Here is an 18716-nt window from a genome sequence, read left to right on the forward strand (position 1 = left end):
GGGGTAGGGGGGTTTCGCAGGTTCCAGTCCATCAAGGAGGGGGTCTGTCGAAGAGCCAGGTTTTGAGGTTTCTTGTGAAGATGGGGAGAGATGTTGTCTGTCTGAGATGGGGAGGAAGGGCGTTCCAGGCTCTGGCCATGAAGCAGGAGAAGGAGCGGCCGCCTGATCTGGTCTTTCTGGTGCGGGGGACCTTTGGGGTGCGAGGAATTTGAGTCTGCTTCTAAGGTATGCTAGTCCGGTGTCATGGAGGGCCTTGTGAGTGTGGATGAGCATCTTGAAAGTGACTCTAGCTTTGATGGGGAGCCAGTGGAGTGTGCGCATGTGCTGGCAGATATGGCAGTGTCTTGGCAGGTTGAGGACCAGTCTTGCGGCGGCGTTTTGGATGTTCTGTAGCTTGCGGGTGAGGTTTTTGTTTATTACCGCATACAGTGCGTTGCCGTAGTCGAGCCTGCTGGTGACCAGGGTGTGAATGATGGTCTTTCTGTGTTCAAGGGGATCCATTTGAAGGTCTTACGTAGGAGGCGGAGGGTGTGGAAGCAGGCGGACTAGACGGAGTTGATCTGGTGGTCTATTTTGAGCTCTGAGTCCAGGATGATTCCCAGGTTGTGTGCGTGGTCCGTGGGGGTGGGCGGGCTTCCGAGGGCAGGGGGCCACCATGTGTCGTTCCAGGCATTGGGGTTTGGGCCCATGATGAGTACTTCCATTTTGTTAGTGTTTAGTTGTATTACAGGAAACAGTGGTCCCTGAAACCAAACGATAGAGCAAAAAATGAATATAGTCAAAATTGAAACTATATTATAGCCAATGTCCAGCCGGGCATGGCATCTTTAATAAGTAGAAGTTCTTAACAGTGAACCAAGAAATGTAAGTAGAATTTCGGTGGGACACAAGCCTGTATCCTATGACTTACATACCAAGTTGACAGAAAATGAAAAAACAAATTCAGGCAATTACATTGATGTTTCTTTTTAGAAATAATGAATAGCGAAACATCTGGTATTCACATTGCCACCTTCACACTATATTACATACAGCAATATTTAAGGTGTAGGGTGGGCAACAGAGTCGACGGCGTTTCGATCCTTATGAAAGAGATACAGGATCATCATCAGGACTTAATTGGTTAAATTGCCCTTATTTAGAATGCCTGAGTGAACATCGGACAATAAGGCAAACGTGAAACCAACATAAATATGGAAAAAATTAAAAGGGGAGGGAAGGGAAAAAGGGAAAAGAAAATAACAATCAATCGATTTGTATTTACATATAAACATAACATTACGCATCAAAAAATGGCACTACGTCAGATCAGGGGCTCGTTCCAGTGTGCATTCTCATGCAGAAGTGACATAGCGAGCATTTGTCTTATGGCAGCCAATGTCTAAGCAGAAATACGGAAATAAACGCTGTTTAAAGGTAACGCTATAGAAATAAAAGACCTCATGCCAGACATGGTATGCTAGTCACTATCACTTGTTGGGCGGTGCGCTGTGAACCCGTGAGGCGTACGAGGGTGCTAAGTGAAGAAGCCTGTGGTATCTGAAGGGTAATGAGAGGGGTGACAAGGAACGGCAGTGGAGTGGGGGTGAGTGGAAGGGGGATTACCTCATGTTGCCACGGAGGCAACGGAGAAGGTGCCGATTCGCGATCTGGCAACGTTGCGTGAGAAATAAGAGTTTAAGGTAGGAAAATGCCTGTGAAGAAATGGATAATATTAGAGGGGCGAAGCGTGGAGGTGATTGCGTAGGACATGCCGTGAATGAAGGGCTTACCTACGGACAAATACTTCCAGGAAGAAGGACACGGATAGGTCTGGAGAAAGAAAGTAAAAGAAATAAGGATCCGAGTGTAAAGAGCGGGACATCCGGATCGCGGGTCCGTAGTGGCAAGGCTTACCTCAATAAACTGGAAGAAATGGGTTCCGTGGCCATGCAGTGTGTTCGGACGATGCCATGCAGTGTGTTCGGACGATGCCGGATAAACTGTGGAGGCAGAGATGTGATGCTACGTAATGCAGGTGTTTAAGGTCATGTGGGTGGTCACATGGTAGATCATGTGATCAGGGAGCAACGACGTGCGAGTGAGAAGGCGATAGTCGGTAGAATCAAGGCGCCATGTTGGAAGGGTGATTAGATGATGAGAAAAGTAGCCAGCGAGTAGAAGGGTGAATAGAAGAGAAGAGGAATATATCAAGACAGTGAATGATACCCGTAAACCGCATACTGTAAAGGATTTGCCTTATATATATACATATAAATCAAACATATAATATAGGTGGAACAATAACCATCAGACATCCTGTAATGGGAAACGAATAACATTGTTCACGGAGCCTGGCAACGAGGTGTGGTACCCACGAGGGTGTGACCCAGATTAGGTATTAGTCATTGTTCAGAAAATTGTAGAGTGAAATGAATCCAAAAAAAAGGTTCATAGCAAAGCGGTCCAGTCCTCAAGGCGATTCAGCCCTCCGTGTATGCTTCCTGTCTTGAGAATCCATTTCAATTCTTCTTTGTTCAACAGTTGGGCCAGATCAGCGCCCCTGGGTGGGATCTTCACTACAGAGATTACGGTCCAGCGTATTTCATTCTCAGTGTGGCCCTTGGCCTCAAAATGTTCGACCAATGGAGCGTTTGGAATTTTGCATCTTAATCTGCTTCTGTGCTGGCAAATTCGTACCCGGATTTTTTGTGTGGTCTGACCTATGTAAATCATATCGCAGGGACATAAGATAGCATAAATCACATTACAGGTGTTACAGTTACTGAATTGTGTGAGTGGTTTACGTATATTTCCATATACAAATTCCTTGCAGTCATTGGTAAAACCACATACAGAACAATTGCCACATTTATTATGACCAGTCACAGATGGTAACGACCAATGGTCATGAAGGGTACCCGTGTTTGTGGTGCTAGGGAGGGCTGCTCTGACCAAGTGGTCCTTAATGTTCTTGTTTTTCTTAAAAGCAAAGAGAGGTTTCTCTAGGTTAAGTATTCCAGCATTAACTACACTCCAATGCTTCAGAATGCTTTTCCGTAGTTTGTGTGAGGAGAGGGAAAAAGTTGTAACGCATACTATGCGATTCTCTGATTTTTTGTTTTTGGGTTCCAAGAGAGTGTCCCTGGGACAGTACCAAGCTCTTTTGGGGGAGTTTCGGATCAGTCTTTTGGGATAGCCTCTGGAGGTTAATTTGTTGCTTAATACTTTAGCTTCCCTGAAATAATCCTCCTTAAGGGTGCAATTGCGTCTGATGCGGAGATACTGAGAATAGGGAAGGGAGTCTCTAAGAGCTCTGGGATGGTTGCTGCTGTATTTCAACAGAGTATTACGCTCAGTTGGTTTTCTGAACAGGCTAGTGATCAGATACCCATCTCTGTGAATTATATTGAGGTCAAGAAAAGGAATGGATATTTTGTTGTGTGTGAGTGTAAATTTCAAACCACCGCAGTTGTTGTTCAGCCAGTGAAGGAAATTTTCGAGCATTGTCTGGGTGTCATGCCAAATAAGGAAAATATCGTCTATGTATCGTTTCCAGAGTGACATGGCAGAGAAAAAAGGATTGAGTGGGACCAGTATACAGTTCGTCTCCAGAGCATTCATGTAAAGGATCGCCAGATTCGGTGCAAAAACTGCTCCCATCGATGTTCCTTTAGTTTGCTGATAGTAATGCCCGTCAAACAAAAAGAAATTCCTGGTCAAGCAGATCTCAAGAAGTTGCAAAATAAAAATGGTTGGAACTGCGTGTGGTCTGGTGCGTGTCTCTAAAGTTTTTTCAATAATGAGCAATGCATCTCGTTGGGGGATGTTAGTGTAAAGAGACTCAACATCGAGAGTGCAGAGTGTATCAGTCGAGGGATCAAAAATGTGGTTTTCTACCAATGTAATCATCTGCATACTGTCTCTGACATAATATGGTGTAGATGGGACGAACTCCTTTATGAAAAAATCTACATATAGGCCTAGTGGCTCTAGAATGGAGCCGCAACCGGAGACGATAGGACGTCCAGGGGGGTGTTCAGTGTCCTTGTGAATTTTGGGTAGGGTGTAAATAACTGGTATTCGAGGAGCCTTAGCATTCAAAAACTGGTATTCGAGTTTAGAAAGGAAACCTTCATCTAGACCAGATTTGGTGGTTTGATGGATAATTTGTTTAAGTTCGTTAGTGGGGTTAGTGGGTAGTCTACAGTAGTGATCTGTATTCCCTAGCTGTCTTAATATTTCGTTTCTGTAGGTAGTGGTTTCCTGGAGTACTATTCCACCCCCTTTATCAGCAGGTTTGATGACTATCGTGTTGTTATTCTTAAGAGTCTGAAGTGCTGATTTTTCTGCCAGCGAGATATTGTAAGGAATATAGTGGTGTTCTTTGGCCAGTTGTGATAGGTCATTTAATACCAACTTTTCAAAGGTGGAAATCTCCGGTGGGACCATATTGGCCGACGGGGAGAAAGTAGAAGGAGGCCTCAAAGGAGTGTTAGGTGCTTTGGGTGCAAAAGGATTTAACAGGAAATAGCTATGTAATCTCAGTTTGCGAAAAAATCTCAAGACTTCTGTCTGTAGGTCGAGAAAATTAGTTTTTGCGATGGGTACGAATGAGAGACAGCTAGGGAATACAGATCACTACTGTAGACTACCCACTAACCCCACTAACGAACTTAAACAAATTATCCATCAAACCACCAAATCTGGTCTAGATGAAGGTTTCCTTTCTAAACTCGAATACCAGTTTTTGAATGCTAAGGCTCCTCGAATACCAGTTATTTACACCCTACCCAAAATTCACAAGGACACTGAACACCCCCCTGGACGTCCTATCGTCTCCGGTTGCGGCTCCATTCTAGAGCCACTAGGCCTATATGTAGATTTTTTCATAAAGGAGTTCGTCCCATCTACACCATATTATGTCAGAGACAGTATGCAGATGATTACATTGGTAGAAAACCACATTTTTGATCCCTCGACTGATACACTCTGCACTCTCGATGTTGAGTCTCTTTACACTAACATCCCCCAACGAGATGCATTGCTCATTATTGAAAAAACTTTAGAGACACGCACCAGACCACACGCAGTTCCAACCATTTTTATTTTGCAACTTCTTGAGATCTGCTTGACCAGGAATTTCTTTTTGTTTGACGGGCATTACTATCAGCAAACTAAAGGAACATCGATGGGAGCAGTTTTTGCACCGAATCTGGCGATCCTTTACATGAATGCTCTGGAGACGAACTGTATACTGGTCCCACTCAATCCTTTTTTCTCTGCCATGTCACTCTGGAAACGATACATAGACGATATTTTCCTTATTTGGCATGACACCCAGACAATGCTCGAAAATTTCCTTCACTGGCTGAACAACAACTGCGGTGGTTTGAAATTTACACTCACACACAACAAAATATCCATTCCTTTTCTTGACCTCAATATAATTCACAGAGATGGGTATCTGATCACTAGCCTGTTCAGAAAACCAACTGAGCGTAATACTCTGTTGAAATACAGCAGCAACCATCCCAGAGCTCTTAGAGACTCCCTTCCCTTTTCTCAGTATCTCCGCATCAGACGCAATTGCACCCTTAAGGAGGATTATTTCAGGGAAGCTAAAGTATTAAGCAACAAATTAACCTCCAGAGGCTATCCCAAAAGACTGATCCGAAACTCCCTCAAAAGAGCTTGGTACTGTCCCAGGGACACTCTCTTGGAACCCAAAAACAAAAAATCAGAGAATCGCATAGTATGCGTTACAACTTTTTCCCTCTCCTCACACAAACTACGGAAAAGCATTCTGAAGCATTGGAGTGTAGTTAATGCTGGAATACTTAACCTAGAGAAACCTCTCTTTGCTTTTAAGAAAAACAAGAACATTAAGGACCACTTGGTCAGAGCAGCCCTCCCTAGCACCACAAACACGGGTACCCTTCATGACCATTGGTCGTTACCATCTGTGACTGGTCATAATAAATGTGGCAATTGTTCTGTATGTGGTTTTACCAATGACTGCAAGGAATTTGTATATGGAAATATACGTAAACCACTCACACAATTCAGTAACTGTAACACCTGTAATGTGATTTATGCTATCTTATGTCCCTGCGATATGATTTACATAGGTCAGACCACACAAAAAATCCGGGTACGAATTTGCCAGCACAGAAGCAGATTAAGATGCAAAACTCCAAACGCTCCATTGGTCGAACATTTTGAGGCCAAGGGCCACACTGAGAATGAAATACGCTGGACCGTAATCTATGTAGTGAAGATCCCACCCAGGGGCGCTGATCTGGCCCAACTGTTGAACAAAGAAGAATTGAAATGGATTCTCAAGACAGGAAGCATACACGGAGGGCTGAATCGCCTTGAGGACTGGACCGCTTTGCTATGAACCTTTTTTTTGGATTCATTTCACTCTACAATTTTCTGAACAATGACTAATACCTAATCTGGGTCACACCCTCGTGGGTACCACACCTCGTTGCCAGGCTCCGTGAACAATGTTATTCGTTTCCCATTACAGGATGTCTGATGGTTATTGTTCCACCTATATTATATGTTTGATTTATATGTATATATATAAGGCAAATCCTTTACAGTATGCGGTTTACGGGTATCATTCACTGTCTTGATATATTCCTCTTCTCTTCTATTCACCCTTCTACTCGCTGGCTACTTTTCTCATCATCTAATCACCCTTCCAACATGGCGCCTTGATTCTACCGACTATCGCCTTCTCACTCGCACGTCGTTGCTCCCTGATCACATGATCTACCATGTGACCACCCACATGACCTTAAACACCTACATTACGTAGCATCACATCTCTGCCTCCACAGTTTATCCGGCATCGTCCGAACACACTGCATGGCATCGTCCGAACACACTGCATGGCCACGGAACCCATTTCTTCCAGTTTATTGAGGTAAGCCTTGCCACTACGGACCCGCGATCCGGATGTCCCGCTCTTTACACTCGGATCCTTATTTCTTTTACTTTCTTTCTCCAGACCTATCCGTGTCCTTCTTCCTGGAAGTATTTGTCCGTAGGTAAGCCCTTCATTCACGGCATGTCCTACGCAATCACCTCCACGCTTCGCCCCTCTAATATTATCCATTTCTTCACAGGCATTTTCCTACCTTAAACTCTTATTTCTCACGCAACGTTGCCAGATCGCGAATCGGCACCTTCTCCGTTGCCTCCGTGGCAACATGAGGTAATCCCCCTTCCACTCACCCCCACTCCACTGCCGTTCCTTGTCACCCCTCTCATTACCCTTCAGATACCACAGGCTTCTTCACTTAGCACCCTCGTACGCCTCACGGGTTCACAGCGCACCGCGCAACAAGTGATAGTGACTAGCATACCACGTCTGGCATGAGGTCTTTTATTTCTATAGCGTTACCTTTAAACAGCGTTTATTTCCGTATTTCTGCTTAGACATTGGCTGCCATAAGACAAATGCTCGCTATGTCACTTCTGCATGAGAATGCACACTGGAACGAGCCCCTGATCTGACGTAGTGCCATTTTTTGATGCGTAATGTTATGTTTATATGTAAATACAAATCGATTGATTGTTATTTTCTTTTCCCTTTTTCCCTTCCCTCCCCTTTTAATTTTTTCCATATTTATGTTGGTTTCACGTTTGCCTTATTGTCCGATGTTCACTCAGGCATTCTAAATAAGGGCAATTTAACCAATTAAGTCCTGATGATGATCCTGTATCTCTTTCATAAGGATCGAAACGCCGTCGACTCTGTTGCCCACCCTACACCTTAAATATTGCTGTATGTAATATAGTGTGAAGGTGGCAATGTGAATACCAGATGTTTCGCTATTCATTATTTCTAAAAAGAAACATCAATGTAATTGCCTGAATTTGTTTTTTCATTTTCTGTCAACTTGGTATGTAAGTCATAGGATACAGGCTTGTGTCCCACCGAAATGCTACTTACATTTCTTGGTTCACTGTTAAGAACTTCTACTTATTAAAGATGCCATGCCCGGCTGGACATTGGCTATAATATAGTTTCAATTTTGACTATATTCATTTTTTGCTCTATCGTTTGGTTTCAGGGACCACTGTTTCCTGTAATACGTATCTACCCAAGGTCCCTGTCTAATTCCTTTGGGTGCCCTTGTTCCTCTTTTGATATAGTGTTTAGTTGTAGGCAGCTATTTTTCATCCATTTGGCGATGGCTTCCATGCCTTCTTGAAAGTTGTTTCTGGCGATGTTGGATTTGTTGTATAGGGAGAGGATGAGTTGGGTGTCGTATGCATATGACACAATGTTGAGTCCGTAGGTTCTGACGATGGGGGCGAGCGGAGCCATGTAGACGTTGAAGAGCGTAGGGCTGAGGGAGGACCACTGGGGGACTCCGCAGGTGGTAAGTGTAGGGTCTGAGAGGAAAGGGGGGAGTCTGATACGCTGCTTTCTTCCAGAGAGGAAGGAGTGGATCCAGTTGAGGGCGTTGACTTGGATCCCTGCGTCGTGGAGTCTGCGTAGTAGGGTGCGGTGAGAGACTGTCAAACGCCGCTGAGAGGTTGAGGAGGATGAGGGCTCCTGTTTCTCCTTTGTCCATGAGGCCGACGCCATAGCCGTGAGTGGTGTTGCCTGCGTTCCTGTGCGCCTGCTGCACCCCTGGCCGCAGGGCCCCGTACCAGTCCTGCCAGGCCTGGCGCACCCAGGCCTCAATGCACAGCTGCCGACACCGGCGTATGTCGATGAGGCCCTACCACGTGCCGGGGCAAGCTCCAAGCCTGAGTGCCGTGAACCTGGCAGCTTCCTCAGAGCATCACGGCCTTCGCGACACCAGCCCTCTGTACTCCCTTCTCGTTGAGGTACACCACCTACATGCAAAGCAAAAAAGTAGGTCACACATTTGAAACTGAGTCTTGATTACACTATGGCAGAGAACATCAATTATGACAGACTTTATCTCACTATACTACCATCGATGTGGTGCCACCAAGTCTGTGCATCGCATTCCATCCACAGGTGTACGTGGACCCACGCAGAATACTGCCCTCGGGCCACGCTGCTTTCCAGTCGTTCGCACATGTTCGACTAGGTCTTGATTTGTCAATGGCAGAGTACATATCATTGCACGCAAGGAGAGGTGTAAGAGGATGACGCGTTTCAGTCTGGAGGGTAAAAAGATCATCGTTATGGAGGTGATCGAACACTACCAACAACTGATCTGGTGTCACTAACTCTGTGCATCGCAAGACAATGACACGTGACTGTGGGCCCTTGCTGACCGCTGGCTCCGGCCTACACTGTGGGCGAGTAGGTCACACATTTGGGACTGGGTCTTGATCATACATTGTCTGAGTACGCACATTAATGCAGAGTTTACATCACTGTACTGCCTTCGATGTGGTGACACCAAGTATGTGCCTGGCATCCCAACCACACGTGTCTGTGGGCCCTTGATGACTACATCATCAGCCTACACTGTGGTCTAGCAGACCTCATGCCAATCCAATCCAGTCCATACCAGGCAGGACACATCATCGTCGCTGACTGAACACCCGCTCCGCTCTGGTGCTTTTGTCTCCGTCAACCACAAGTCACCCCCAAATGTCATGTCAACGTCGTGTGTTAGAGTTCCAGAAGGAGCTCGCTGAACCGCGTCTGGCCCACGCTGACTGCTGCCTCAGGCCCACACTGCAGTCCAGTAGGTCACACTATTCGAATTCTGTCTTGATTTATTTATGGCTGACTTGATGTCATTGTATAGGCCTCAACGCAGACTGCATACACTTTCAGCCCCGGTGCCACTAAGCCTGTTCCCCGAGACCAATGGACACTTTCTGTTTGAACTTTGGTAGCAACTGAGTCCATGGGCCTGGGGCTGTTGTCGCCATCATATCAGTGATACTGACTTTGTGGCTAAAATGATGCTGTGGCATTCCACTCCTCCATTTGCTGTTTCTGGACAGCTTCCACCCTCTGCATCATGCCCTGGAGGACACCTTCCACTGTCCCCCGCAACCCTCCGCCACATACACCTCGGACATTGATGAGGACCCGCTCAGCTTGCGTAGCCCATCTGACTGCACCGCAAGTCACCGTCCTGTGGCGGGGTGCCTGTGCCGGCCGCAGGGCATCCGGGGCCACTAACTCTGTGCTGGTCAGGTCCGGGACCCCTTCTTCTGAGATATTGGATGGCCTCTGAGGTGATGGCCTCGGGGTTATCAACGCCATGTGTCTGTGGCCCTGTGCTGTCCACTGCCTCCGGCCTCAAATGTGGCCCACCAGGTCTCACACATCAAATCGAGTGCTGACCGGCCCGGATGTCGCATCGCCGCAGGAGGCATACACCACCACCACCAGGACGAACTCCAACCACCAACTGCCAGTGTTGAAACGGTCATACTGGCAGACTGACGGAGTTGCCCGCATCTGTCGTGGATGCCATCTTCTGCCTGATCTCCTGCTCAGCACTCCAGGTGCCCCTAACTCTGTGCACCACAAATCATCGTCCATTACTGTTTTGGTTATGTGCTGTGGAGAGCCTATGCAGCAATGTCACCTCAGGCAGTGTGGGAGACCTGTGATGACAATGAGGAATATGATGCAGGTGTGACACCCCCCCCCCCACTGCAGCTGCATCAGGAATGTCCAGAAGGGACACAATCCTAGACATTTTCTTTACATGAGCACGCTCAGCTCTGGGGCCCCAACTGCAGCACACTGAAACTCATGGACACTTCTGTTTGTATGTTGGGAGACCTCTGTACTTGCTCCGGCTCCGTCCATGTTGCTCAGCAGTTGACTCTGTTATGCAGGTGTTTTCTGTTTCCATTGAACTGGTGTCCACTGTTCAAGTTGTTGCCAGCACCAAGCACTCCGTGCGGGCTGCCTTATACTCACCCCACACATATCCAGCACAGGCGTCACTGTACATATGGCCCTGCCAAGAAAGGCGCCGGGTGCACATGCCCGTAGTCAGTTCAACATGATATCTGTGTGTGTCCCTGTCGTCTTGTTGTATGCATGAGGGCCCTGGGTCCTAGGACATTACATTGCGCTGTGTACAGCTGATGCAGACATGTCATCGCAGGCAGCGGGTTAGAGCTTGGACATGTAGCTTTGTCATCACCCACTCAATTCGTAAGGGCAGTGGACTGTGCCATCGTACGCAGAGTCAACGAGGGTATGTGACTGATATGTGCGTGCCCCTGGGCATGGTTCTGTATTGGGAAGGTGCATTTGCATGTGTCTCTATGGCAGTGTGGGTCTCCTTTGTGGGGAGTAGGTGGTCCCTGAAGGGTAATAGACACCCACGTATGTGATCTAGTTTGCCTTCCATGGGTTCGGACCACACCCGCACCTGTTCAGCCACCTCCTTTTGGCATTCTGACACCTGGCATTGGAGTGCCATGTGTGGGTCGGTGAAGTGTTGTGAGCCTGCCGTACTTGCGGGTGCTTCATGCTGTGTGGTCTGTTGCAGGGGCTGGGTTCTCCTCTAAGTAGCTTGGCTGCCCTGGTTCTGGTGGTGGGTTGCGTGGGATGTCCATGGGCTGTTGTAGGGCATCGGTGTCGCAGGTGTGGTGGTCCTCTCCGGCATCACTGATATGTGGTCTTCTGTGCTCTGCTGGAGGTTTTGTGAGTCCCTCTGCAATGTAGAGGGGAGATGCATGTTGACATTGTTCTTTTTTACATGCAGACTGTATGGCAATGTACATTGTGACTGTTTTAGAGGTGCAGGATTTAGATGTGGGACAGTGTACATTTGGACTACATGATGGGTGTGAGGTTTTACGGGTGCATTTCCATTTCACAGCTTCCAGCTCTGTCATATATGGTGGGCCTGTGTCTGCACGTGTGCAGAGCCAGTTGTGTCTTCTGCTCTGCAGTGTCGGGGTTGTACATTGTACCACATTGTCGTCAATGTGGATGTGCTGTTATTGCTATGTGTGTTGGCTACAGTGTGCCACGGGGGTGAGGGACATGATCCAGGGTCATTGTGGGTGTGCAGTGTGCTACACATAGTTGTGCATGTGTGCCATTGTGTCCATATCCCCCCTCTCCCCAGTCCTTGGTCTTTACTTACCCTGTTGATGTTGTGTCAGGTCCTCCCGAGCTGTGTCCGCACACCCAACTCCTTGCACCGTCTCCGCACTGTTGACTGTGGCCTCCGTTTCCTCCAGGTCCTCCTGTGGTGCAGGACTCCCACCTTCTGCCACCGTTGCTGCCTTCCTGTTGGCAACGGCTTTGTGCATGGTTTAGATTTTCACATCATGCCAGCGCCTATTGGCCTCCTCCGTTGGCCTCCTCAGCACTACAACTGCATTCCAGGTGGTCTGAATGTGGGTCAGTTGATGGTTGTGTTCTGTCACCTCTGTGACGCTGGTCTTGTTTTCCTGTGGACTGCACCCTGTCTTCCTCTACCTCTTCTCCTTGGCTTTCCCCAATCCCGTTGTTCCTTGCTGATGGTCTGTGTGGCTAGTGGGGTTCAGGTTGGCCTCTCCGCTCGGTCAGGGCGCATCCATGTTGCTGCGCACTTTGGATTCTTTCTGGTGTGTTGTGTTTGTTGCTTTTATAGTGCATTTTCCCACCAGACATGTGGGATTTGCAGGCCTGCCACTGGTTTTTGCTGCTTTTTGAATCGCGATTGGCCTCATCGCAGCTTTTTTGGTGTTCGTGTTTTGCATTTTGGCAGCGTGGCGTGGATTTTATCGCGGCTATTTGACGCGTTGTCTGGTGACTATCGCATGGTACCGTGGTGTTGTGAATCCTTGGTTAACACGGCGTAAGTTTCCCGTGATAGACTGCGATGTTGAAGGTTGCGTTAAGTAACTTTTGCGATGGTTATCACACGTTCTTGAGAATATACCCCTAAGAGTGTTTGTCAGGCTGACATTTGTTCCCCTCCGCCCTTAAAGATGGGCCCGCTACTGAGGAATAGAGTTTTTTGAGAAGTGAAAGTCAGACTCTCAACTGCTTTTCTCATTAAGCTGAGGCTGACTGTTTGAGACTGTAAGAGTCACCTACTTCTGCTGGCTACAATGTGAGATTTTGAGTGCTCGTATATTTTGTATTTTTCTCTATAGCCCCTTCTAAGTAGATTCTAGTTCACTGAGATTCTGCGTGCAAGGGAAGAGAAGAAAATGAAAAGAAGTAGAATGTAGAAGAGAAGGAAAAATCCATAAACAGTTAAAACATGAAATCCCACATTAATTTTATTAACTGTGTTCAAGAAATTGAGTTATTAGTTGAGATAGGGACCTACCTCAAGTAGTAATCACAATTCTTGTCAGGGTGAATGCTTAAAATTACCAAATTAACCTGAAATCAACCAGTTGGTAGCTATGGCACAGAGGGGAACAGCTTAACTTAGAGGCAGTGCATAAACTATGGGGCTCATTTACAAAGAAATTATACAAAGTGGCACTGCAAGCTAGCTTGCTACGCCACACCATAAGGAAAGTGCAGGGATGCATTGTGTTTACAGCAATATGATGCATCTATGTCTTTTCTTTTGCAATGGCACCATCTAAGCAGCCTTGTGCCAAAACAGACACCCTAGCGCCATGGCTCAAGGGTGACAACATTGAAATCCCATTCATTTTGTGTGGGAAGGGACACCTTCCTTTGCCAAAACACTTGCTGCCCCTCCCTTCGGGAGGCACACGGTTTTGACGCATTCCCAGATTTACAACATAGCGTAAATCTGTGTCAAATACCATGGCCGTTGAGTGGGAACTTCACCACAATGCCCATGACATGCCACCCCAACAAAGAGTGGGGCAACACAGCGACGTGCGCTGCACTGCCTCACACCATATCTACAAGGCCATGAAAAGTCACGCAGGGTGGCTTTCCATAGCCTCATAGATATGGGCCTGCACTGTGGGCCTCTGAAGCATCACAGAAATGATGCTCCAACGGCAGAAATGTGCCACAAGGGCCTTGAAAATAAGTCCCTATGTATACAATACTCAAAAAGTAAGAAAGTCAAATTACAGCACAAAAGAAAATCTAAACCAATTTAGAAAAATAGACCACGTTTTAATAAATAAAATGACACCCAAACAACAAATTCCAATTCGTAGAACGAGAGATATAGTTTGTCTTTAAAAATGACATCAAAAAGCACTACGTGCCAGCAATGGTCAACAGGTCTCCCTTAAGGGTTCGGTTTAAGGCTGACTGCAATGGAGCACAGGTCGAATGCAAAGACCAGGTTTTCCTGGTCACAAAGTTACCTTCTCACTTAGAAGTGTATATTGAGGTAGAAAGTATTGAGCGTGGTTAGACAGCTGACTGGATCTGAGGAAGGGCTTGATGATAATTGGGAACCGCTGCTGGAGAACTGTACAACGATTGGGGGCTGCTAAACGTTGGGTCCAATGAAGCCCTCAATTGAATGCTGCTCAGTATTGAGTCCAGGGAAGAGGTTGATCCAATGCTGCACGGTGTTGGATCCAGTGAGGCTATTGACGAAGGTTATCAGCATTGAGGCTCGGCATCAAGTCCAGCGAAGCTTTCCCATTGGCAAGGAGGGGTATAGTCTGAAAACAAACAATGGTCCTGAACCTTGGGGACAGTATTTGGGGGTCAGGACTCACTCCCACAGGGGCCTGCAGTGCAGAGGGAGCCAGATCAGGCCCAGATGTGTCCGAATACTGGGAAGCAGGAAAAGTCCTCTAGAAGCTCAAGCAAGAGGTCTGCCAACTGATCCTAACTTCTGGAGTCCTAGGTACAAGGCAAGCAGGTCAAGTGTTTTTTTCAGGGTCTTCAGTCAGCTGGGCAGTCCTTCTTCTGAATCTTTTAAGATCCAGGAGTGTTCTGAGGAAGGTACCGGCAATGCCACATTTATGACTGATGCCAACCTGTGGATGGAGGAAACTCCTGGGAATTTCCTAACCAATGGGATGAAAGTTCCCAGGGTTGATCCTATCCACTGTTGCAGTAATTCCTGTGGGTATTGCTGTAGACAATACCATAGTACCCCTCTACGATCAAACTCAAAGTCGCAGAACCTTTCTTTCCCTGTACAGAGCTCTGGTGGCTAATCTAGATGTTTGCCCTGAGAAAACAACATCCCCCTCTGTGGTCACTCAAACCTGTTTCTAGAGCACCCCCTCTCCCACTGGGCCTGGTGCCGGACTGGCAAGGTAGACAAAGGATGTGCTAGGGAAAGCCCTTTTGAAATTTAATTAAGTGCCTAGATGGTCAGCCTGGCAGAGAAACAGAACCCCTCCCCAAACCAAAGGCTTTTTTGTCCCTTTCTCGTAAGTAGTTTATACCTCACCACAGGAGAGCTATCATCTACCAGGTAACCGTTAAAATAAATACAGAAAGGCCTTTAGATGCTTTAGACAGCAAAGTGGGAACCTTCTAAAAGTGACATTTACTCAATAGGTAGACAAAATTTGACTTTACCTTTAAGTTGGATTTTGTTTAACTATAAAAAAAGGGTCCGTGAATTATTATTTTTCTAGCTGCTACGAACACAAATCTAGCATTTGAGGGTGTAATAATATCCTCCAGTGTCTTCCTCTGAAAGCAGCCAGTATTGCTACAGTGAAAGTTGCTTTTTAGGCATTTTCATGTAAGGACATGTGAAACATTATCCTTTTATATGTTGTACTTTTAAATACTATGCACCCTGCCTTATGAACAGTAAGGCCTGTATTAGGGTTGACCTAGTAACATTTAAAAGGAAGGTGTAGTCTTGTCAAAAGGATTTATTTTGACAGGCCAAATTGACAGTTTTAAACTACACTGCCAGGCTACAATGAGAGGCCTAAGGTCAGATTTGTTGTGTCACCCCTGGGTGCTAATGCCCATTGGTGACATTTAACTTACAAGCCTTGGGTACACATGGTTCCACATACTATGGGATTATAGGTAGGTCAAAGATGCCAATAGATACCAATTCCGTTATGTTTAGAGGTAGTAGAGGCACTTTACCTCTGGCTAGCAGTTCTAAGGACAACAAAACAATGACTGGAAAAATCTTGGGTTATACCACACAAAAGATGGTAATTTCCGACAAATACCTATAATCTTTCTTAGCTAACATTTTTTCTAGATTTTCTTGGATAACCCCACAATACCCTAGATACAGTGAGGTGCAGTTGGCACGCCATGAAATATTTGGATTATTTCATGAGTGCCCCTTCAGATTCTATTGCTATTTCACTAATTCAGTTCATAAATATGCTGTCAAATGTCCCATTTCGGCCCATTTTTCCAAAGTTTCTATGTTCAGGAGAATCATCGAAAAGCCCTGGTAAAATGACTACTTGTTCTTTCTGTTTCCTTGCTCAGTTCAAAACTCGGCTGATATCAATAGTACAAAACACACTTGTTTTGTCAGATAGCAGTGTTCGCGTCGACCCTGTCTATCCTATCATGTTCAAAAGCTGTCACAGACCATAACACCCACTGAGGTGTACTTTGCCTCCTGTGGGACAAAAATCTGCCTCTGCCACTGCAGGTGATGTCTACAACTAAACAAAGAGAAGATAAAATGACATTTCAAAGAGTGACTATAAATAGTATTCTGGCAAGTGCTGCACTGTAAGCTTGATAAAGGAACTTGTGCAAATGTAAAATTCTCCATTTTACAGTGGTAAATCCACAGTGAATGGGCTGATTTTACATTACTGCCTATCTCTAACTCAGGTTTGGAGTATCTTACATAATTTCTCAAACAGTACATTTGATGAAACCCTCACAGCTACAGATGTGTACTTAATCCCGAAACAGTTTTTGGTGCAATGTCTATGTCAAAGGGCATCAATAAATGGCACTTTCTGATCTGATCTGATCAGCCGTAGTGATGGGGTACAGAATTATGCAGAACATGTTAGATAAATATGAGATGCATGTTTTACCCAGATATAATATTTTCTTTTTGTAGACTTCTCTACCTCGGATTAACAGCACTGCTACGTGGAGCTTCCTACATACCATGTGTGTTCATCCTGTTTATCTTAAACAAACACCGCCATCAGGAGTGGGAGAAAGCTAAAACAAATAAAGAGGAAGAAATATTGTCCAGAGATGCAATGAATATGGATGAGATGCAGGAGATCAAAACTTTACCTGAAGAACAAACAAGCATACTTCATTAGAACAATAAAAAATGAAAACAATTACTCATTCACATCTAATGAACTCCTGGATGATTCCTTTGCCTATTTTTAATACTTTCATGTGTGTAAATTGTTTTTGTGAAAGAAATCATATTTTGAACCTTAATGGAAAATCAGATAAAAAAAAAAACCAACAGTAATTAAATAAAAAAGTCACACATTTTTCTGTATGTGTACAATATTTTTAAATGACATGCTTCAATAATTTACCATTGCACCTGTCATTTGGAGGGTACAACACAATTTTGAAATCAATATAATAGTGGTAGGTACAAGTTGCAATATATCGCATTTCAATAATATCACATTCAAAACACCTTTGTACCGCTATATTGTTAGGCATATATATATTTAGCCTTCTTAATTCCATTCATATCTACCTCTAAAGGTAAGTGTGAATAGAGTTACAAATAGCAAGTATTTACCTTACAATAAATTGGTAGAAAAATGTCGTGGAAACAGCATTAATGCAGATTGAGATTATTGTCCTTTATAGAGTGTCTATAATTCACACAATATATATTGGAACATTTGTTTATATTTCAAAGGTTTGGGATAGAATTACATTTTAGAAGAGAACCAGAATTTAAATCACTTGCCTGTGACTGTTATGGTAAACAATGTTTATGACAAACGTTTTTCCCGCATGGAATCACAACGCGGTCGTTACAACGACCGCGTTGTGATTCCACATACCATTACTCCGCAAGTCGGAACAATGACTTGCGGAGGGGGGGGAGGTGTTGGATTTAAAATCCAACACCTTCCCTAGTGTCCGCACCGACTGGAGTTGGAATAGTTAATTATACTATTCCAACATCCAGCGCCCCCCCCCCCCTCCGCAAGTCGTTGTTCCGACTTGCGGAATAATGGTATGCGGAATCACAACGCGGTCGTTGTAACGACCGCGTTGTGATTCCATGCGGGAAAAAAGACTGCGGGACAAAGACCTATATTCGACTGTTATAGATAGAAGGAAATGATCTAGATCAATGGTGATGGATAATATATGAAAGAGAATAACAGAATTAGAAAAATGCATGGGACAAAACAATCTGCTGAACACTGTCACTAATAAATAATAAAGATAGATTTATCAACAACGGTATTGATATATATGGATCATATTGATGGTCTCAACACAGCAATACTGTTTGAATATGAGACTTTTGGAAAATGTTCTGATTAAAATTTGATAAAAGTGTGGCACAACATCATTACATAGTTGATAGGGACAAATAATCCACACTGGTGGAAAATCATTTCAGCGCTATGAAGGGATCAACACTTTAATTTAAATACTTAGCATGATTTATTGCAGATCAATCAATCTGAAAATCAACTATGAAAAGCCAAGAGTCTTAAAAAACATGGAAGGCGGAGAACTATTATCAAATCCCTTTAACTGTGAGGTATCTAAGAAGAATTGTTTTTGCAGTACTAAAAGTATGTAATTCACTAGAAATCCAAAATATACTATCCGAAATATACTAAATAACAATCAGCTTCTCTGAACAGGCCTCATATTCCAGACAAACACATAAACGATGTATTTTTAACTAAGAAAAAACAATAACATGGAAGTGTCTATCTGTCCACTGGCC

General features: G+C 45.1%; 1 protein-coding gene across 4 annotated transcripts in view; it reads left to right on the forward strand.

Moving 5' to 3' along the window:
- LOC146855138 (solute carrier organic anion transporter family member 1A2-like) overlaps window positions 1-17329 on the forward strand; it is a 643199-nt gene extending 625870 nt beyond the window's left edge. For 3 of the 4 annotated variants that reach the window (XM_085650570.1, XM_085650572.1, XM_085650571.1), the window contains exon 15: window positions 16878-17329. In XM_085650570.1, coding sequence (XP_085506696.1) covers window positions 16878-17091 — 214 coding nt within the window. In that variant the 3' untranslated portion in view covers window positions 17092-17329. The remainder of the gene's footprint in view (window positions 1-16877) is intronic. The other variant, XM_085650573.1, reaches the window with a different exon arrangement.
- The last annotated feature ends 1387 nt before the right edge of the window (window positions 17330-18716 follow it).

The sequence above is a fragment of the Triturus cristatus genome, chromosome 4_1, assembly GCF_964204655.1.
Source record: "Triturus cristatus chromosome 4_1, aTriCri1.1, whole genome shotgun sequence".
NCBI classification, from domain to species: domain Eukaryota; kingdom Metazoa; phylum Chordata; class Amphibia; order Caudata; family Salamandridae; genus Triturus; species Triturus cristatus.